At 39.9% G+C, this 23,499-nt stretch overlaps 1 protein-coding gene across 1 annotated transcript in view; it reads right to left on the reverse strand.

Annotated features, from left to right (window-relative positions):
* epha6 (EPH receptor A6) overlaps positions 1-23,499 on the reverse strand; it is a 117,270-nt gene that overhangs the window by 53,660 nt on the left and 40,111 nt on the right. Inside the window, exons 2-3 of the mRNA XM_022740292.1 lie at positions 18,933-19,088; positions 16,034-16,369 (exon numbers count right to left, since the gene is read on the reverse strand). Coding sequence (XP_022596013.1) covers positions 16,034-16,369; positions 18,933-19,088 — 492 coding nt within the window. The remainder of the gene's footprint in view (positions 1-16,033; positions 16,370-18,932; positions 19,089-23,499) is intronic.

Consider the following 23,499-nt stretch of genomic DNA (forward strand, 5'->3'; position numbering starts at 1 on the left):
CACAGCACTCTACTCTCCTAACACATAGAGCGGTCTCCCCTGACAAGTGCACTCAATCATGGTAATTTTTTACAAATACAGCATTATTCAACTGGCGCGGACAAAACTGTGAGTTTACCTCCATAAGCCTTTGTGAAAGGCTAACAAGTTACCAGGAGCCTTATATTTGGGTTTCAGGTTACTTCGCAGGAACAAAATATAACACGTAATCTCTTTTAACCTGATTTTTGATTTGGCAACACCAAATTTATGAATAAACAATTAAAACAAGGATGCCAACAGCTCCCGCAATTTTACAGCTGCAGTCTAAACTTCACAAGTAATCAAAAGCCCTAATGCAAAAATCATCAACTTTCTTGCTACTGAAACTTTTTGTTGGAAATAACAAGTACAAAATCTGAGCCATGCTGCATTTTATGACAATTACTTGCAGACTTGATTAATTATCACTTTGTGGTAATTAATCTGTCAACTAGATGACACTATGTCACTAGAATATAATATATTTCTACACATGCCAGTAATGCAAAAATAATGACAGAGAGATCAGAATGAATTTTAGGAATATGAACTTATTTGTGTACGACATAATGAAAAGCTTTAAAAGACAAGTTAGATAAATGGAGAGTTATGAGTGTGAGGTCAGGCAGGACTTTTGCAGTTTCATCTTTTGATTTTCTTGTCTGTCTTCAGCTCTGTTTCTCTCTGGATTTTAAAAACCACAGTTCTTTATTAAAACGAAGAAAACACGATTAAACCAAAGGAGCTTGGTGCTGTCTCAAATTGATGGGTTCATGGACAAACCAGTTTCTATGTGAAGATTAAAAATGCATCTTGAAGAGAGATGAAGAAAGTCTGAGCCCATCGTGTGTGTGTGTGTGTGTGTGTGTGTGATTGTCTACTCACTCTCCTTGAGGACTTCACTCTATTAAAAGTCAGGAGTGCCAGAAGAGTACAAACAGCATTATGCACTGAAAGAGGTTACTGTCTCTCTCTCACACACACACACACGCACACGCACACGCACACGCACACGCACACACACACACACACACACACACACACACCTTTTCCCCAAAGAACTCTAGGTTAGCATGAATGTTGGTCTGCTTTATAAAGTGTGTAAAACAAAACACATATTTCCCGCTGAGACCTTCTCATCTGCTCAGTAAAGATGAGAGGAGCTTCTCAGCACACACTGACTATAAAGAGATTGAAATTATACCAGCATTTCAGTCTTCCTGTGGAGACAGAGCAATGGAATGCAACAACAAAAAACAGATTTTGTGCATTACGTTCAGTGGTGAATACTCACTAGAAAAAAAAGTTCCCGAAGATAACAATAGGAAAGTTGCCATATTGTAGCCAAAAATCATGTTTAGAAAATTACCATATATATAAACATACACAGTAACCAAACGTTATCTGGGGGTTTGGGTTGGAATATGGCCACAGTATAGGGTTCCACTGATGAGTTCACAACCATCAAGTGAGAACATTGTATCTTGCAGAAGTGTCATCTATTATTTTAGTGAGTGAAATGGAAGAGTGAAAAAAGATTCTTGTCTATCCATGCCTCCACTCTTGCAACCTTTTCTGAAAACCGTCTTCATTTATTCATAGTCTCTTGGTGCTTACTTTCTATTTCATCTGTTTGTGTCCCTCTTCAAAGGTTGCGGCCATTATGAAAAGCAGAAAGTGATACAGTAGTTCTACAGTGGGTAGAAAGAGACCAAGAGAAGGAGGGGTACACTCAGGGTGAATGCCTTCAAAGCAGCACAGATTTTTACTCCAATCAACAGGGTAAAACTACTTGTTGCACACTATTTGATACAGTAGTTCTTGTACAAAACGGGTGCATTTACCCCCCACTGCAGAACATCCACATTGAAATGAAGCTGATTATAATGAATCACAGCAGGAGATGTGAACTTTATGCAAAGAGTATGCAAAAAAGTAATGGTAAGATATATTCATAATTAAGTTTTAAATTGAAATGTTAAAGTACCTTCTAAAACCTGCACTATATGTTAAGTGAATTCGATTGCCATTTATTTAGAGTAGTAATCACCACAGTAGGAAGTCAAAGTTGAACCAGATCATATGACAGAAGTATCAGTGAATCTATCCTCAGTCATGAGAAGTTTGAGGTAGCATCATCATGTCTTTACCATGCCATGTCTTTCACGTACCATGAGCTGCTTTGATATTTCTGAGTTTCATGTTTTCTCCCCAAGCTTTAAATATTCCATCAAACAAACACTTCATCTCTCAAGTTCCCCTCCTTGTTAAAAGCAGGGTAAACAAGTGCAGTATGAGTGAGTTGGCTGTCACATGTACATATGTTCTTATGAAAATTCAACTCAGCTGCATGATAGATACATACACAGAGGCTTTCTATATGGATGTATAGTATATATGTCATGAGAATGACATGTATATACATGCAGAGGTATCCTATATGGATGTACCATATAAACATGCCATGAGAATGATATGTATGTAGATGAACACATGAATAACTATACACCTTGGAGATGGGGGTGGCATGCAAAAAGTGTCGAAAGCTGGAATGGAACCAGGGATGTTGTGGTTACATCAGTTTTACAGTCATCCTACAGCAAGCGGACTGTGTCTACAGTGTTGATGTCTGAGGAGATCAAGCTTGAGAATCCACAACAGAGGAATCGAATTGATTATCTTATTCAATTTTAGACAATCCTTCCACGGCAGATTAAAAACTCACTCACAGTGAATGAAGGAAACTCCATCCAATCTGATATGCTTGAACCTCTTGAAAAAATGACATGGACCTTGAGTTGGTCTTCTTTTGCCAAACAATTTCCAAGATCAAGAATGAACTTTATTGCTTAATGTTTATTTTGTTCCTGTTCAAAAGTTGCAGCTCCTGAATGAGGAACTCTTCAAATAGTCACGCACGCACGCACGCCTGCCCGCAAACACGCCCACACGCACGCCCGCACGCACGCACAAATACGTAAGAGATTCAACTTACTATCCATAAGTCATGTCCATCTCCCTTTAGCACGATTAGTCTTTTAATCATCACTTCAAAAGGAAGACGTGTCTACAGCTCATACTATACAAGCTCAAAGTCAACTACAGTGGGAAAAAAATCCTCTGTTCTTCATGTTAGGATGAATATAAGAACAAAGCAACAACAGCAAACACTTCATTATTTCTAGTAAAGCAGCTACAGCTGAAGCCTGCTGTGGTCTGCTTGGTATTCATCACCAATGTTGGAGAGAAAAGAATGAGTGTGTGGAAGTAGACATGAGGACTTGGGGGTGTGAGTGGAGGGAACTGTTGGTAGGTGTGTGATGGGATCAGTCACCCCTGGGTGTTGAGGTTACTCAGAGAGGGTTGGATAAGACTGGAAAAGAGCAAAGAGAAATCATAACACTGGTGTTAGAGCATAGTTATACTGAACACTTAAAGCTTCCACAGCAGGTGAATCTTTCAGCAGTCTTACTTCAGCAAGTATAGGGTAATGGATTTCCATTGATCTCTAAATATTAGTTAGATATAATGGCCAGCTACTTCACTTTTTATACAACTCACCTGTTTAAATTTTATTAAGGCTTAAAGTTATGCACAATTGAGTGTGTGGCTACTATAAGTGACAGGTGGGTGCTGTCACAGTCCACTGGCTGTCTGCTCAGCATCAACTCTGCTAATCCAAGTCCCTGAATGTGACCTCTCATCCATGTTTGTGGTGTTGGTTCCTTTTGGAGGATTTTTCATGCACATATAGGACAAATAATATGGCTTGTCATGTGGTTAATTGATTAAGATAACACGAGGAAGTCTGTGCTCCTGTTTTTGCTCAAATTATTTTATTAATATGTTAGCACCAATTAGCAGGTAGTGGTGTCAGCGCTCACCATACATGGCTTGTTAGCTTAGGTTATTAACTAGCAAATTAGCCAGCAAATTAATTAGCCTTGGGACGCCAAGCTGTGCTAACGAAGCTAACAGGAGCGTATGCTTGCCTTAGTTATTAAACCGACATGCACCAATGTCTCGGCTCCACACATGCTCCTCCTCTTTGCCATTTTTTGGATTAGCTAGTAGTTAGGCATTCAGAGTCAGAAACTGCCAAGATAGCAATTGCGGAGCAGCTCACTGTGAGCTTCAAAAACTCTCTTGACAAACCTATGGGTGATGTAACAGAAGCTACACCCATCTATACAGTCTATGCCAGAAACACAACCACAAATGATGCTAGTCTGTATCTGCAGTGTAGATAAGCAATGTCCTAACTTAAAATGTAAAGATATGTTTGTATGGTGTTTACAGCTTGTTAACCATGCAAACCTTGCTTGTTAACCCTAAACATGCCCCCAAGTTGCCAAAAAATAAGATCCTGAAGTTGTGTGGTTGGTGGTACAGTCAACAGCAATCAGTAGCAGATATATTAGCAAGTAAGGAGTCATATGTACCAGATAACTGCTTGTCAAACAAAAAGTCTTCATACAATTAAGAACATTTAATAAAATCTAACTACAAAAACTACAAATTGAACTTGGTATATTAGAACCTTTCTAACTCTTTTACTCTTAGATAGCTTTAACACACAATGTGCACTGATTATATGAGTAAACATTAATAAAGATACTGGTGCAGATATGAGCATTACAATTATCATGTGTGTAGCAGTGATCATTGCAGAGCTCCTCACCATCCAACGGGAGGAGGCAGGGTCAGAATTCAGAGAATGAAGCAAAGAGATTAAATTTCGATCTCCACCATTCCCCAAAAGACACAAGTAACAAGACAAACAAATTAACATACTGCACTGCTATGAAAGAGAGAGTGATATGTGAGCTGGTTGTTTCTGTTTCTGAATGATAATTCTTCCCACTACTGTACCAATGAATGGATTCAAATTGGACCATTTACTTTTAATATAAATAAATTATAAAATAGGAGGGCAGATCTAGAGAGGGCAGAGTGAGGGTAAACCAGTAAAAAAGAAAAAATTACATTGGGATCACATTATTGGAGCAACGGCTGTCAACTTCCAGATAGAGGTTACTATTTTGATCCATCATCACATTTTCCAAATAGCTCCAATTACAGGAAAATTTTGTTTGTGTTTAGGTCTTAACTAACCATACAAAGACTTGTTACATGGGATTCACAGTAAAATGTAAGGTGGCCAACAAGGGAAAATGTGCTGCAACAGCCAATAGGAGAAATAAGCTGCAAATTCGTAAACGATAGAGATTAAAAAACACATACGAAAATACAAAACAAATACAACAGGAACGTCCTGTAAATGAAAGAACGTGCTGCAGGAAGCCAAAACAAAGACATTAACAGCAAACACAAACCCCCAAAACAAATGCAACAGAAAAAAGCGTTGCATATTCATACAACACAACAGAAGTGCTCTAGGCCTCTAGGGGGAGGGCTAAGTGGCACAATTTGACCATAAGCTGACCAAAAATGTCACAGTAAAACCTTAACTTCATAAAAAATAACACTTTTGACACTTTTGTAGAGCAGTGATCAACTGCTGAGGTCTTTCACGCACTGTGCACTTAGTTCGTTTTCTCACCAGTAACACTTTCATGGAAGAATGTGAGCATGTCATCTTGCACTTCACTTCACTGATCACTGTAAGCACAGTATTGCAGACTCACTATAAAGTCCAGTGTATAAAGCAATGGCAAACGTCTCATGTCACTGCACTGCAGAACAGAGAGGTTCAGAAGATCCTTTGTCCCCTCTGCCGTCAGGCTATACAGCAACTCAGCTGTTATTATTATCATCAACAATGCACTAATGGACACATGAATTTCCCCTAGGGGATAAATAAAGCATCTATCTATCTATCTATCTATCTATCCATCCATCCATCCATCCATCCATCCATCCATCCATCCATCCATCCATCTAAACATACAAGAGGGTACAAGGCAACATAACACAAAGTGCAAAAAACATGATAAAAATAAACTAAAAACAAACAAACATACAAAAAAAACTAAACATGGTGTTCAAATATAACAAAAAGTCTAATCACTGAAAAATATTTTTCAACTTTATGAAGCATCAAGATAATTTATATTCTACCCTCAAGTAATAATGTCATTACAATAATTGTAGTGTATTCTATTTGAAATGTATATTGTGGGTAATAATTTGGAACAATTGTACAGAAAGTGTATAATAATCCTGTAGAGAAATGACAAAGTGCAACATGAATATTTCAATACTTCTTCCCCCTAAAGTGTCATCATAGACATCTTTATGTTCTTTGTGTAAAGCTTTATCAGGAATCATAATTCATTTTCTTCATACTTTATGGCTCTTATAATCTATAATGTAATCTGTATTGATGTTACAATGGTGACTGGATGATGATAAAAACTTGCAGATTTCAGTGCAAAATATGTAAAATATTGCATAACTCTTTTCAAAAGACAAAAAGATCAGACAGGGAGAGATAATAAAAAAACCACAATTGATCAAAATGGCATTTTACTGATCGGATTATTAAAGAAACATATCTCTGAAACGCATGTGAGACGAAAGCCAAACATTATGGATAAAATGAGATAAGGCCTTTAAACTTAACCCTTACCTTAATGCAGTAAATCAATGTCACACAGCTGCCTCGACATAGTAAAATATATATAAAATATATATATGGCATGTGTTGTCAGTGCTTATAATGATGAACACTAATAATTCAAACACACACATGCCCTTAATGTATAAGTATGGGGGGGTGGGGGGTAGAGAAAGAAGAGAAAAGAGAAAGATAAAGGCACATCACCAGGATAAATACTCTGATAAATCATTGTAGAGGCAGAGAGCTGTCGAATAAATTTATCCCATCCTATTGTTACCCCCTGTATCTCCCTCCACAGGAGGCATAAAGAGTGTGTGTGTGTGAGAGAGAGAGAGAGAGTGATGATGAAGATGACCCTGGTACTTAACAGTTACATTGATGTATACAGCAACATAAGGCAGATGCACACACACAACATCCAGGATACGACGACACAAAATATTCCTTTGACACAGCTTCAAATACACACGTGGCACCGAGTAATAGGGGCCCCCTGGGGCCGATCTCTGTTCCTGGGTGCCAAGGGCGAGCATTCCTTACAGAGAGGCAGATAAATCAACTGTTAATAAGCCAGAAAACATGGAGGCACTATTTATGACTGCTCTCCCCACAAGGCCAGTGCCACCAGCCCAGCTGTGGTCACACGCACACTGTCTCTCTCTCTCTCTCACACACACTCACACACACACACACACTTAATCTTTATCAGACAGAGGACGTCCAAGATACACATGCTCATATTACAGCATGTCAAGGAAGAAAAGAACTTCTTGTGTAATGTGATATATTCAGCATTTTTTAATCAGTGGCTGCTTTTTCCCATTAACCCATAATGGAGTAGGGATAAGAGCTAAATCTACCCTACTGAGAGAGACACACACACACACACACACACACACACACACACACACACACACACACACACACACACACACACACACACACACACACACACACACACACACACACACAGGATTTCAACCATCACAGGCAGATCTACAATTGTAGCTGTTGCTCAGCATAGCAGCACAGCAGAGAACAGTATTGATTCATCCACGGAAAGTCACCTTCCCCCTTACCCCACCCTGGATGGCGCCTCAGGGCCCCCGGTCATTCCACTCAGCCAATTTGTATGGCTGTTGTTATTATTAGTGTTTCTCCGGCTTGGCGCTTTGGTCTCGGGGCACGGACACACCGCTTTATGATGCCGCGCCTAATAAACATCATTGTGATTTTCCCAGGCTAGTAATTAAGTGTGGGGCTAATTTGTCATAGTTAGTTAGACCATGGCACTATGCCGGGAGACGGCTGCCTGGGAGGGGTCGGTGGCTGAGAGGCCCAGGATCTTAATACACACCATTCATTCATAACCACTGCAGCATAATTACATTGGTGCTGGCTGGGGGCATGGCAGAGGGCTATGGTAGATCAAGGTGGGCCAGAGGTCTTCCTATATAGAATCTGACATGGACAATTTTGTACTCATGATGCTTTTAGGATTTGACAGTTGTGTGTATTTGACAGCCAATAGCAATATTTATTTATTTAAAAACTAAGATTCTCTGCCAGGAGCTAAACCTCTGAATCTGACCATTAAGCAAAGCATCATTCAGTCAATCTACTCTACGGACACTAAAGACATCTTATACATATGTCAGCTGTCCTTATCAGACCATGTGAATGTGTATATGTCAAAACAATAATAGTCAAAAAAAAGTAATAAAAAAAAAAAACAGGATATTGGAATAGGGATAGGGATACAGCCACAGATGGGATTTAGATTTAGTATTCAGCTCAATCACGTTTTACAGATGTTATAGTAAAACAGTAATAAGCCTAAAGAGGAAAACAAGCTTGACTCATATCACTGAGAAGTTAATTTTTTTGGCTCTGAGTTATTGTGCATGCAGAGAAATCTCTAATTTGAACGCATTTGTGGTGCCAGTGCTCATAAAGGAAAACATGACAAATGGTAATAAATGGGGACAGTGGTAAAAGTTTAATAGAGCAGGAATTGTCAGACGCAACAACTTCATTGTATTCTCTCCATTTTCTCAGCAGTGGTCTTTATGGAATAACTGAATATCTTTGCACAATTACTCAAAATAACACCTCTTTAAAACTTATTATTTCAGTGAGTTTAACTTGTTTGTATTTTATTTTGTATTTTTATGTGTTCAACCATTCCTTGTGAGTATTTTGTTGTTTTTAAAGGCATTGTGTTATATAACTCAGGGGAAAAGTATAAGCACATGCTTTGTTTCATTTAATACTACCATCCACTTACCTACCTTACCTACCCACCCACCCACCCACCCACCCATCCATCCATCCATCCATCCATCCATGACTTTGGAATTAGGGACTATCACTGGACCACCCGCAGTGCTCTACAATGGAAGATGTTGCCATATAGTAGTTTGATAACAAACTAACACTACAGTACATTACTGACAATACAACACAACACCTTTAGCCTATATGTGGTGACAAGGCATGCTGTAAGGGATAATGTCCCTGAGCAACAGCTGACTCAACAACTTTAGATTTACAATAGGATCACTAATGTTTATTAATCTTTCATCACTAGTTTGGTAAGCTTACATGGCCAGGTACGCACATTTTCAAATCAATTTAGATTATGATGAAGTCTCAGATTGTGCGTAGTGCTGGTATATCAGTGCGGTTTGCACTGTTTACTGGAGACTGCAGGTAACAGATTAACAAGACAAGAAGAAGAAACCCAGGGTAATCAGTGTCAGGACATTAGAGCAGCTCTAACCCTGAAGTCATGCATGGTTTAGTGTGTTTACATGCAGACAAGCACTCTCATATCAACTTAGATTTTGTGGATGGTGGCATATTATCATTGCCGACACATAATGTCTGCATCTGCCTTCAGGTGAATGAAACAAATGAAAATGATCTGGACACTTGGAATCCATGTCAAGTCAATGAGCAGCACTCCTCTCGCCAGCTCCTCCCACGTTATTTCATATCATCACGCAGATCCGAGACTGTTAGTTTTACCCGCTGGCTTTTCATCTACAAAAGACTGTCTGATTAGAGTCTTTCAAGTTGCTGTAAGAATGTTCTGATGCATCGCTGCAACTGAGGACCCGATCTGTGTCTGATTGCTTTCAGTGACATACACAATTACCCAGCTGCTTCCTGTGATTAAAGCAACTCTCCTGTTTCTAGGCCATTTCCTCCTTCTCCTCCTCTTCCTCCTCCTGCTTCGCTCCTTTCTGCAGTCATCCACCTGTCCACCCCCTCTCACCACTTGTTTCCCGGTTGGCATTATGAAACACTGGTATTACTTTTAAAATCCCTCCTGTCCATATGCTGTGTACATGCACACACAGGGTTTTTCAAATAAATGTTTTGAGTCTGAAACTACCAGAACTTGACTTTTCAAGAATTTAAAGCAAAAGTTCTGTCAACACTTTTGAGTCGAAAACTTTAACTTGAAATTTAAGTTTTGAACTGTTTGTAAAACTGGGAAAAGGTCTCTAAAGTCTTCTGTCAAAGAACTAGAGAGGCAGAAACTAAGAGTTTTATATTTGCAAGACTGTTGAGTAAACTCAGAAAAAAATAAATTTGAATGAATTAAAATCAGAATTTAAATATATATATACATTATAAACATATTCACAAGAGCTTGTAGTTGGGCTTCGAGTCTAATTAATACAGCTCGAATGTTTAATTAATTCCTTCTTGCCTTGTTTTTTGAGTGTTGCTTTTTTATTACAGAGAAGACCAAATGACCAATCTTAGACACATGCATGTATCAGAGGAGACATAACAATCTAGCTTCATGTAACTTTGTTCAATTTAGTAAAAAACTTCACTGCGACGATCTGTGGCCAGAAAAGTGGAAGTCTCTGTATAATGAAATGTGATGCAAATCAGTGGACATGCACATTTTTAAACAATATTCACTTTTTTAGTGTTACAGAGGTGGTGAATTGTGTGTGAAGGTGCTGTGCTGAACTGCATCAAGCCGTGACACCCTGTGAAATCTGTATCTACCTGCTGTAACCAAGATGACAAAAGGAGCGTGTGCAAAGTTCACTAAACTAAAGCCGGAGTCTACCTGATATGCTTATATTTTGGTAATGAGTATATTATAGTGAAAATAAATGAATTTTTGAATTGATTTTTACAGTGCAAACACAAACACAAGTGCACAGATGCGTCTCTGTGTGGCTGCATCTCTTCATCGGCACTCCTTTTATCCTCTGCCCACATTTCTTGTCAGCTAATTCACCCTCTACTTCATTCTGCCACCCCCCATCTTTGCTCTTTGGGTCCTCTCCTCACTCAATCATCTTCTCATACTCTGCTTCTCATTTTCTATCTTCTTTCACCCTCTTCTATTTCTCTGTCACTCCATCTGTCTCTGTCCCGCTCCTCTCTTGCTCTCCACATCCATAACGCCTCTCTGTCTCTCTTCTTTTCTTTCCCTGAGTCGCTCTTCCTCTCTATTTACCTCTCAGACTTATTCCCTCATTTCACTTCACCTTCCACCATCCATATTCACCTGTCACTTGTCCACCAGCTGCCTCGTGCTCTTTTCTCTTCCTCCTGACCCAGTCACCTACTTTGTGAAAAAAACCCAGTGCTTCCTTGATCACTGCCACATGTGGGCAACTACACTACATTAAATTGTCAAGTGTTTGGGAAAACGCTGCTTGTTCACAGACCAGATAGGCTATTGAAACAATTTGGAAGTGCACAAAGTTTCTTCTTTGTTCAACAGTACAGACTAAAAATAATTCAGCACAGATCATACCTCTGGGTGTGAACCTTTCTGTCCTCATGTTGACCATAAGCTGGTAAGTCAGGCAGATCACAGCAGTGCCATGCTCCTGGTGCTGACTTCAAGAACCGCAAATGCACACATAATTTCCCCTGACTCTTATTCTCTTCCTCCAAATATGAGGGGATTTACTCCAGGCCCAGACACTCCCCTGCTGTTAATCCTCATGCTTTATAATTCTCCACACTCAGTCTCAGCGCATCTGTGTGTGTGTGTGTGTGTGTGTGTGTGTGTGTGTGTGTGTCATGAAGATTGATGCATACATCAGATGAGCTTCACTGTATGAATCACCAAATATTGAAAAGGTTATGCCTGACAGGAAATTATCACAGCCCTATATAGTTTCTCTACGCCACTCATGCATTTGTACAGTACTGGTGTGTGTGTTGCAAGCAACCCCACATAGGCCCAACAAATCATAGACTAACCTCACTGCCACAAAGCATTCACTAAAAGGGCCATCTGCATTTTAATGACTAAGTAATTTATCTATGGCTACTGCACATTATCACAGGAGACTGTTGATATTCCCCACATAGACACACATAGAATTTAACATGGCTGCCTCGTTTCTGCTGATGGCAACGCTATGCTAATGGTTCTAGCATTTTCTGTGCACCTTTCCAAACCGGCTCATCACAGAGACGTTCAGGTGTATGTGTCTGGGGAAGCATATGTGCAAAAGTATGCATAATTTATTGCAGAACATGATTCAGATGAAATACTGAAGGTGCATCTAAATACAGGCAACACAAATGTAACCGTGGGTTTCACAGTGCTGTGTTTGTTGGGGAGAGTAATTGCTGCTAAAGTAGTTCAGTACCACAACTGCAGAAGAAGAGTTTTACAATATCAAGCTATTTAGGTGATAGATTCTTCCAGTGGTTTGCATTTTTCTGCGACCATGACAAGAAGATTGTGTATCACTGAACTGAAAACACAGTCTGCTCCCACTGTGTCTGGTCTGATCCATTTCTCAACCAGTGGTGTCATTCTAACCAATTAAAAGTTAAATATCACCTGGTTTGGATAAGGAAAAAGAAAGAAGTTATTTATTTCACAAAAGAAGTAAATTGTGTAGTCTTTCCAATTGAAAAATAACTTGTTTCAGTAATTATCTATATATAAGATTTTCTTTTAGATTCAATTTGAGATAACTTGTGAAAACAACTTGAAGATGCACTGAAGATGAAGCCAAATTACTTGTTGAGATGGATGACTTTTGCAGCACATTTATTTCACAAAAGCAGCAAATGGAATTTTTCAAAGTCAGTGCATCTCAAAGGAAAACCCTCTTTGAGAGGCAGTTTATTTTTTTAAGAAGCTCCTTACATATCGAAGAGTACATTTCACAATAAATAAATAAATAAATAAATAAATAAAAACAAAAAAGACATGAGCTAGAGTTTAACTGGCTGATGCAGTTTGTAAAACTTCTTGGCCTAAGCCGCAAATAATTATATTTTAAGCTCTATGGTAAAAAAGAAACTGACAGAAGTAATTGGTACTTTGTGTGCTATTTGTGTGTGTGAATCATCATCCTCCATTTTATATGTGTTAATCTCACTGTCAGTTACAAATCCTTTAAAATTAGCTCCTAGCTGAAGTGTGAACAGAAGACTTAACATGGTATGGTGTGTAAAATGCAAGCTTATAGACAGGCGTGCAGAATCTCATCTCAGAGTTCTAATCAACAGACTTTGCACACAGGCAGGCAGGCACGCACGCACGCACGCATGCACGCATGCACACACACACACAGGAAGTGTCGAGTTTGTGCATTGAGTCATCTATATTCCTTTTCAGTGGTTCTCAATGGAACCGTACAGCTACAGCAAGCCCTGAGACCAAAATGTGTCAGTCACCACTCATAGCGTAAATGAAGCTACACTATGTCACAATATTTGAGACATCTTGTCTGTTTGTACGTCCTGATCATTAAGATTGGTTCCATGGTTCCATCTGGAGCACTGGCAGTTAGCTTGGTAACATATAAAAAACGGAGCTGGGTGGGAGAAGGTGAGAGGTTCATTAGTTTCCATTCATAGTGCTGGGCTGCAATCACATATGTTTATTCACAAGTATTCTGAAAGACAAAGCAGGATCATCAGCTCATGGGCTGGATGGCACACTGTACACTTAAAACCAACATACAGCTCGCTGCTGTATGTAATCAATAACCTTCACATGCATGATACTGTCCATGGACTCACTAAACTAAACTCTAGTTTCTGTCAAGGTGATAGTAGTTAAACACATCATTTATCACTGGCTGAGGGCCAGGAATCTGCCTCTTCCCTTGAGCATTTTAAATAGCTGCTGCTCGGTATATTAGTGATGAAATGGGTCTTGTGTACAGCCGGGGGACCTGCCACGACTATGTGCTAAAGTGGGCATCCTAATGAAATAAAAAGGCTGCGTGTAGCAATGAGTTACCTGTAAAGGCTAGAGTTGTCCCCGGTGACATAGAATAATGCATTAAATGTGTTTTGGCTGTATGAGTAAATGTATTTCTCCCAGACTCCCACAGCAACAGAAGGATGGAGAGAAGGAGAGAAAGAAAGTAGGAGAGAACAAATAAGAAAGAAAAAAAAAAACCCAAACACGTTTGGAAGCAGGAAACGGGAGAGAGAGGAAAGGGAGGACAAACATCCGACAGAAAAAAAGAGGTGAGAGAATAGTCAAGGGAGGATGGGAGCAGGAGGAGTGAGAAAACAGAAAACACAGTGTTTGCAAATCACAAATTAAAAGCATAAGCGTTCTACGCACCAAGCCATGTCCCAGAGGAAATATGGGCCTTTCAGCATAAAAACCTTATTCAGAGCAAGTAGGTAGGTAGAGACAACCTCTCCTTGGCCTCCTGCCATTATTTACAGCAGCAGTTAAACACAAAACTACATATACAAGAGGAACATTAACTGTAATGTCATTCTGAGTTAACTCTAGTCTTTCTCTGCTGACTGCATCAAAGGCTGTGGAGGACGACAGTAAAAATCGAGTATTCATCTAAGTATGATTAACTACAAATTTGAAAATTCAATGCACTGCTATCCTTTAAATTGGTGATTTTAACAACAGCAAATAATTATAACTGCTTATCATGAATCTGGAGCCAAAATACACAGTGAAGACATCCTCAGTTGCTTATGGTGGTCATGAATTTTCAGAGAATAGCTCATCTTGGAATAAAGGTTCAAGGTTTAAGTGTGGAGAATTCCACATCAAACTCATGACCAGTGTTTTGTTGTTATTTACAATCAATCTAGTTTTGCCATCTATAAATGAGATGCCATCAAATTTCGTAGAATTGCTCTAATTTGATGTGAGTGCACCTGTTTTGACATTTTATTGTCATTTATTCAACAGTTATTGCAGTTGTTAGATAAGCTGTACCTACAGAGGATGAGTGTGGCAAACAATTACCGGCAAACGGAATCCCCCTTTTTCAAAAATAATGAAAAACCTTTTTGACTTTTTTTCAATTTAATAGCAAAACATTTAAGTTGCCAAGTGGAGTTTTTTTGAAATATATATATATAATATATATGTGTTTCGCATGTTGTGTGTCAATGTCAAACAAAGGTTTTCCTTTCCAACATTCGCAAAGCCAAATTTTGAACATTTTGAAACCTTCATCATTAACATCCCTGTTACTAGCTAACATTCATCCTCTGTCCTGCCTCTGGTAGCACATTGCTCCATTTGCGGGTGTATCGCCACCCCCTTGATTGGTTGAATAATGTGAAACCACTGGCAGAAATGTGTATTGTGTTACCTTCATGTGCATGCGCAAACAACATGGGGTCTGACTCACTAGTGGGTCAAAAACACCACAGGGTACCTTTAAAAATAGGGAATGATCTTTTCACAGCTCCATAGTCTGCACTGTGTAAAGATCCAGGAAAAATGAGTCATGAAAACAAACTTGAAATGTTCTTACCATATGGTGGCACTATTCCTGCCAAGTGTTCTCTGGCTCATGGCCTAACTACCATAAAATTTCACTAAAATCTAATTAGCATTTCAGTTATTCTGCTAACATATGGGATTGAATGATGCAGATGCATTTGTATTCACCCCCTAACCTCATAAAGCCATACTAGGTCCAGCATTATTATGGATTGCACCAGACTCCTATCATACCCAATGCAATAATGTGATGGAAATATCTCTTTCATATATTTACAGAGGGAGGACACACTGATATATGGAAACCTCATCATGGCTGGAAAGCTAACACAGCTAAGTAATAATCAAAATTAGTGATAATTAATGTATATCTGAATAATAGCGTAAATACACTGTGATCTCATTTCACTCTATGGCAGCTGTGTATAGGACAAGAGGATTATAAGAGTGGTATGAAAGTGCCAGTAAAGATTAATAATGCACAGTATGAGAAGTTGGACTTAATCTAACTCTCATTAAAATGTTTGCTGAAGAAAACTCATTTGTAACATGATCCCTGACACACTGCAGTGAACTAGTGATGTGATTTTTATTCACCCTAACAATGCAGAAGCCACCTTTTAAAGATCATATGCTGCAGTAAAAGCGATAAATTCAAGTGACTCTCAACAAGTAAAATTCAAAAAGCACATACTCACCGCCCTGGTCAGTGCTGACGGTGATAAAAGCTACCGGGCGAGGGAAGGAGCTCATGTCTGACACACCATTGAGTGACTCAATCTCGAAGGTGTAGTTGGCGTGTGCTGAGAAGTCCGTGACAGTGACAGTGGCGTTGGTCAGGCCTAATGGTCGCGGCAGGAAACGAAGCTCCTCCTCGCACAGCTGGCACTGGTCAGGCTCGGGGCCACAGCGTTTGCACTGGACGTTGTAGGTGAGGTCCCGGCGGCCCCCGGTGTCGCTGGGAGGTGACCACTCCAGCATCAGACAGGTGTCATTCAGGTTAAACATTAAGTTGCGGGGAGGAGATGGAGGGCCTGGAGGAAAAAAAGAACAGTAGATGAATCAGCTGATGGTTAAAAAAGAAAATACACAATTAACCGTGTGGAGTTTAAACTCCATAATTCCATTTAAAAGCCAAGCAGCTGCTTTATAATTCAAATAAAGCTCTGGCTAATGTTCTGCTTTTGTTCCTCTATGGGAAAATTTTCCAAGGCTGTAAATGTCAGAATAACTGAAATGGGCAAAACAAAAAGGTTGATCACAGGCTACAGAAGAAATGATTCTGGAAAAATGATTTCATTTTGGAAATATTTCTTAACTGATCAAGTGAGTTATGACAAACAAAACAAATAAAAATCAAATAAAAATCACTATTATCTCAGTTGAGTTGGATTTCAAGTCACTAAATTTCATAAAAGAGTAACCACAACGCCCATATTATTACGCAGAAGGGAACATACAATCATATGTCATCCAGGTAAAGTTAAAATGCATTCAACCTATGGGACTTGAGGGAGCGCATATACTGAGAAAAACACAGGACCCAAAACTGACCCCTGATGTACACCACAGCTAACACAGTATTCTAAATGTTTACACAAACACCAGCACAGTCTGTTCATCTGAGTTTGAAGAATCCCTACAAACTTAATAGCTGTATTTCACAGAGGTACATTGCAGTATAAAATTGTTATGGTTAAATATCACACATTATTGCTGTACCACATAACTCTTCATAATGCATTCCTATCCTGTGCAGTAAACATTCTAAGTTATTTCACCTCCCTCACATTTCACTTCGGGGAGGTATTTTGGTGCTGTCGGGGATGTGTGTGTTTGTGTGTCAGGGTAAGTATTGTGCTATAGGAAGCAGCCAGCTGTCAACAGGGTGGAGTTAAAAGGCCTGAGGGATTTGAACACTCCCATCCTGCCAAGCTCACTGTCTGCCCAGACAATGGGATGTTTCCCTCTCCTTTATACCATCCATCCCTCCATCCCTCTCCCTCCCTGCCTTTGCTAAAAATCTCAGCAGACAGGAGGGCTCCTCCCACCCCTCTTGCACCTCTGTCAGCGTATGTCCATTCTTCTCTCTCTCTATCTTTTGGCCTCCATCAGCCATTATCTCACCTCCTCTACTCTCTCCATCGTGGAGAATCCACCCATCTCCCCTCCTGCAGAGCAACCCCACTGCCATCACTCAGCTGCTATTCTCCTCTGGGGGAGATTGGTATCATCACCCTCCTTCCTTTCTCTCTTCACATCTACGCCAACCAGCCTTCACACTTTCTCTCCACCTTTATCTCTCCTCCTGTGACATCCCCTCTTTCTTGCTCTCTACCTTTGTCTTCCTTTCAGGTCCTCAGTCTTTAATCTCCATTTCTCTTTTTTTTTTCTTAGATGTCAAGCAAGAAAACAGTTTATGCTCCGGCCTACAAGCTCCTGATTAAAATGCATTATACAACTTCACAGCTGGAAAAAATAGATGTGGTAGTCTACTCCCCTTAGATTGCTGGGTTGTCACACGCCCACAAGCCTTTATACACTGTGTTTGTTTGTACTGGTACCAAAAGTGGCCTTTAAGATTTAGCATATGTGCGTGACCTGAACACTTAGTTTAACAACTGACAACAACTATTGAAAAGCTGGATCTTGAAAAAAAACACCACTTTTCTGACATATCTAAAGCTGTTTGATCAGCACTTTATTTTTAGATTTTGTTGACAGGTATGAATGCAGTTAACCCCTCAAGATAAATGCTCTAGGAGCTGTCCAACAACTGGATTTCTATGAGCAGAACCAAGGTTTTGCAACATCTGAGTCTAGATTTAGAACTGAAAACATTGTATGAAGAGCCAAGCTTTACAGTGCACATTGCAGGGCACTGTAAACTCACAGCATCCCCACAATGACTTGGCTTTGTCTTGCCGTAAAAGACAAATACAGTCTTTCACCCTGGAGAGCTCTCAGACGTGGCCCCCGTCTATCTCAGTGACAGCTAAATGGCTTTTTAATTAAAGGAGAATTAGTCCGGTTAAACTGTAATTTAATGCAAATATGAAGTCGTAATGACAGTCAGTGAATCATCGATGAAGACGAGGCAGCTGAACAAAAGCCATGTAATTCATCCATGAGACTCTCTAATGCACAGTTTCACACCAGATAAGTCCTGGAGACAAGACTGGATTTACGGCCACAGTGAATTCTGAGAGACCACTGGAGTAATCCACCAGCTCTATAGACAGAGTCATAACTTACCCAGGCTGTTGCACATACACAAGTACAGAGATATTTAATGTGAATTCAAAATCAACAAACTTTCTCCATCTCCTGAACACTACTTTTGACTATCATTTTTTGTCATCACCAGGGATATGAGTCAGAGTCCACCACAGTAAATAGCAGCAAGGTTCAAAATTCTCCCATGATGCCGATCATATCTAAAAGGATGACTAAAGGTGCCCTGGAAGCTCACCTCTTAGACAATGTAGCACATATCAAGGCTGAGTCCTTAGTGCAGGGGCTGGGGTTCAAATCCAGCCTGTAAAGCTCTGCACATCTATGTGGTTATGTGTCTAATGAGTATTTGGTCTTACTTACGTGTGCAAGCCATAGTTGGAGGATCTTTCTCAGCCCTGAAGAAGCCCTTCTCACAACGGCAGATGGCAACCCCTTCTCCATAGCTGAAACTGTGTGGAGGGCACTTTGAACACTTGATGTTTCCAGCATATGCCTTGTAGAAGCCCGGGTGGCACGCTGGGGATGACAGAAAGACGATATGAAAACATATGAGAGCAAAGCCAAGCCATGTTAAGAACATACAGGTGAAAATGTTACATGAAAACCAGGGGTGATTGAAGGATTTTTTGATGAGGTGGCACAAGGGGATCAAGAACCAGTCGGGTAGGGGGGTGGGGTTAGGGCCGGATCTTCAGGTTCTTGCGTGCCATGTGCCCTATAAAGGTGGTATTACATGAAAAGTGGTACTGACAGTACTCTAGCCCAGTGGCGTTGGGAGGGCACCAGGGGTCGCAATCATTATATCTCTACCCATAAGGGCCCCAAGGGGTCACACGTTGTTTGCTGAAAATATGAATAATCATTCGGAATTCAGCGTTATCAGTTATGATAACAATATTTATCAGAAATTCATATCTTAGAGAATTAAATACTAACAGATTCATGAAAATCTGGTTTTATTTTCAAATATGGAAATTGATGCAGCAAAGTTCACCAAAATATAATGAGACCATCTGTTTTGGTTTTGAGAACCTCTGCTCTGACTATTAAAAATTATGATTATCATTTTACAGGAAATTATTACCATTATTTCTTGTAGAATTAATATTTCTTATAGTTTTGGTTTACAATTTCCCATGGCTTCAATAAAAAAAAACATCATGAGATCAGTGAGATGAAAAGTTGTGCAGCTAGGAAGAAACCACAGTGGAGCTGAAAGAAGAATTTGACTTTGACTAAATATGTATTATCTGTCAAAACATTTTTTTTAAAATGCAAATTTCAGTTAATGCCTTCCAAATGCACAGTGAAATAGAGCTTTTTCAAAACACCTGTGTAGGTGTACCATGGGCGTGTGAAAAATCTACTGTGCATGCAATAGTATAAATAGAAAACATATTTACATGGCAAAAAGGGATCTTAGCTTATAGCATGAAAATGCATACAGCACTTCATTCTGCACCAGGCTATTTAACTGTAAAGACTGAATGGGATGCTGAATCAAATGTCATACACACACAGTACAGTTTTTAAGGCCACAACATCATTCAACCAAAAGTGATTGTGTCTTACATACACAGATAAAGACAAAATTATGCAACGTTATTTTAAAACAGCAGCAGTGCTGTTGCAGAGAAGACATACAGTCCTAGAATTAGCAAGTAAGGGTGAGATAAATGCTTCTGACCATTTTATAATTTTAAAAATGCATAAAGATCTGTAGCTCCCTCATTCTCTCCTAACAGAGAGAAGGGCTCTAAACCTTGGTCTGGTGCATGAAATCTGTTGCCAAAACTGCTGATCTTCTTCCAGAAGCCCTGTGTATGAAAGCGTGTAATGAAGAGATTTTCTGTTGCTTGCAAATTCACACAAAACACGTGTATTACCATCAAACCCAAGTTCTGGTATTAAAATTTGCATATTGAAATAGAAAAGATGGCACAGAATGCTTGCATTGTGTTTGTAACCCCTGAAGCCTTCCATGTCACAGAGACGTGCTAAAGTGTCCCGCCTGGTGAGATTTCCATTGCTGCTGGTTGTCACCAAGCACATCGATTTAACAAGGTAACACAAGCTGAGCAATTTGAAGGGAATCACCTTGAAGCACCGAGTGCCTTTGCGTGTCCATTGCTGCCTGTGATAAATGGAGCTGTAGGGAGGACAAGGAAGCACCCAAAACCACGACTGCCCTGATCAAATGGGGACAATTAGGACTGAGGCAGACGTTAACACACACACACACATACACACACGCACGGAAACACACACATGGAGGAATGACATTTTTAGTGTTGTTTATCTGTTTGAGGATTGTATGTGAAGACTGGTTAAATCAAACATTTCTTGTATTAATGACCAGTATTGCACAGTTTAAAATAGACAGCTCTAATCATTGGAATCTGGTATTCCAAGATGTATTGTTCAGAATCAGAATTAGAGACTCTTTGTTTAATGACAATCATTGTAATACTTTATTACAATATAATGTCATATATCCCATGATTGAGTAAGATAAAGAATATTAAAAATGTTCAAATGTCAAAATGTTAAATATTTGCTATTGAATTATTGTATACATTAAAAGTATTCAAGCTGATATTGACCTCAGAAACTTGACATTCACACATGCATACAGCACACAAATACACACACACGCCCCCCCCCCCCCACAGGCTATCTGTATCAGTATGATAAGTGGCATCCCCTACAGCGTACCAAGGCTGCCTCTGTCATTAACCTCTGATACCGACGTGTCCTTGAGTCAAAAACCGTCAGTCAACTCCCCCACACCACTAGACCCTGTTTCAGACTCTGTCAACCTAATGATGCCTCTGTCCGACCTTCGCTGAACTGAGGGGATGTTCCTTTTCGAACCTCACAGCTTCCTTCTGCAATCTGTCTGGCCAGGCTCTGTTCCAAGGCCACAGTGCTGCTGTACAATGGCTGACCATGCATCACCCGAGGATGGATGCACACATGGTGGCAAGAAGGTTAGCACACACACACGCGCGCTGGTATGCACACACACGAACACACGTGCCAGTGGACACTGCAACAGCCCGGTGACAAAGAGCACACTGAGCCGAACCGGACAGCCTGTCATTTGTGAATGAAGCCTGGAGACTGTGGCTGGAAAAACATAAGCCAATGTCTGCAAATCAAATACCACCGTTGATCCATCGATGGACAACAATTTTCTCCTTATATGCAAGCATGCAAGCTAGTCATGGTGAATGTGTTACTTACAATAAATCTCTATTATTTCCCCCATGAATACGACTTCTGACCCATATGCATGAAAAAGATTTGGCATTGAGTAGATTTACACATTAGGCTGATGATGGTCTGGTGAATTTTGAGCATGAGAGCCAAAACAAAACAGCACAGTGGAAGGAGGCAGCAGGGCTAGACTGAATGTGTGTTGTGTGTTTGTTACTACAGTGAATCCCTTTTATAACAGTTCTGCAACAGTCAAAGGTCAAAGAAACACACGTAGAAATTATTAAAAGTTCATATCAGCACTGAATGTACATGAAAAACGCACAGTGCATTAAATTGCACCTTCATAATGCAGTAAGATGTCTTATAACAGCTGCAAAAATAAGTATGAATAAGAATTATTTGAAAATAATAGAAGGCGTTAAGACCATCACAGTGTGTCATGTAATAATGATGAAGCAAGAGCTCCTGTCTGCATCAAGTGTCACAGGGGTGCATTGACACTGAGAAAACATACTGTACCGTATGTTTTCCTGTCAGACAGAGGCACAGCATTACCGTCACACTGTTTGTTGATCCAGACACCGGAGCCCATTTGGTGTCAGGATCAACCTTTACAGTGGATGTGTGGAAGCACAGCGGAAACAGAACAACAGCTAAGGACTCGGCAGACATCAACTACAATGATTCATCATAAATGACATCAGACAATTCATCAAACAAACTTCACTGAATTTTAAAAGTCACTATAAATGAGTTTTGTCCTTATCTCTATATATGAATCTTAACACCCCCTACTATTTCCCATCTTCAGAAGATCAGTCCTAAAGATGTCAGTGCACGTCCTGACCATACTCTCCATCTATCAGAGTTGATCAAAGTAAAATGATTATAACCTTTAATGCCAAATGGGCACAGAGATTATAAACAGTTGTAATACTCTTGTAATCTAATCTTGTAAAATAAAGTATATAATCATGCCTGTAGTGCCTTGTATTTATAAGATATATTATGTAAAATAATGAATACAACACATCATAATGTGCAATGAAGATTTTTATTATTTCTATTAACAAAATACCCATTGGAGACACAGGCTTTTTTATTGATACTATCAAAGTTAGAAGTAAATATGTTGTGTGGATGTCACCCACCTGACACTTGACAGGAGAGATATGTCAGGATTGGGATATACTGTATATACTGTACACCTGTGAAGCAAGTAGACTAGAGCCGAGCAGGGGATAGGAGAATAGTATCCTGACCCACTGGCCTTTGGGGCTGTGATCTAATTCTAGACCCTCGGTCCAAGGTTAATGAGATCTGGAAGTCATCCAGAACATCTTCAAGCCCAGGGCTCAGGGCCCTGAGACGCAGAGGCAGCAGATTGGTTGGTCGGTTGGTTGGTTGCTACTTCATACTCACTGGACCTGAACAACAGCAGGGGGCAACTGGCAGCCACATCAGGTATGGGGAGTGGACCTGACTGTCTGCCTCTGCCCGTCTGTCTGTCTCTCCACTGTCTATACTGTGCTATATGAACATCTGCGGGAGCTTGTAGTCAGTTTGCTTCTCTGATTGGTTAGATAAGTGTATTGGTAAAGTGAGTAGTGGTCCTTTTGTTTAAACTAGTGTTAAACTAGCCTAGGTATTATGTCAACAGTGGACAATTCCACATGTCATGATTTGTGTCCAGTGGTAACATTTA

Source organism: Seriola dumerili, unplaced genomic scaffold (genome assembly GCF_002260705.1).
Source record: "Seriola dumerili isolate Sdu_G_001 unplaced genomic scaffold, Sdu_1.0 BDQW01000052.1, whole genome shotgun sequence".
NCBI classification, from domain to species: Eukaryota; Metazoa; Chordata; class Actinopteri; order Carangiformes; family Carangidae; genus Seriola; species Seriola dumerili.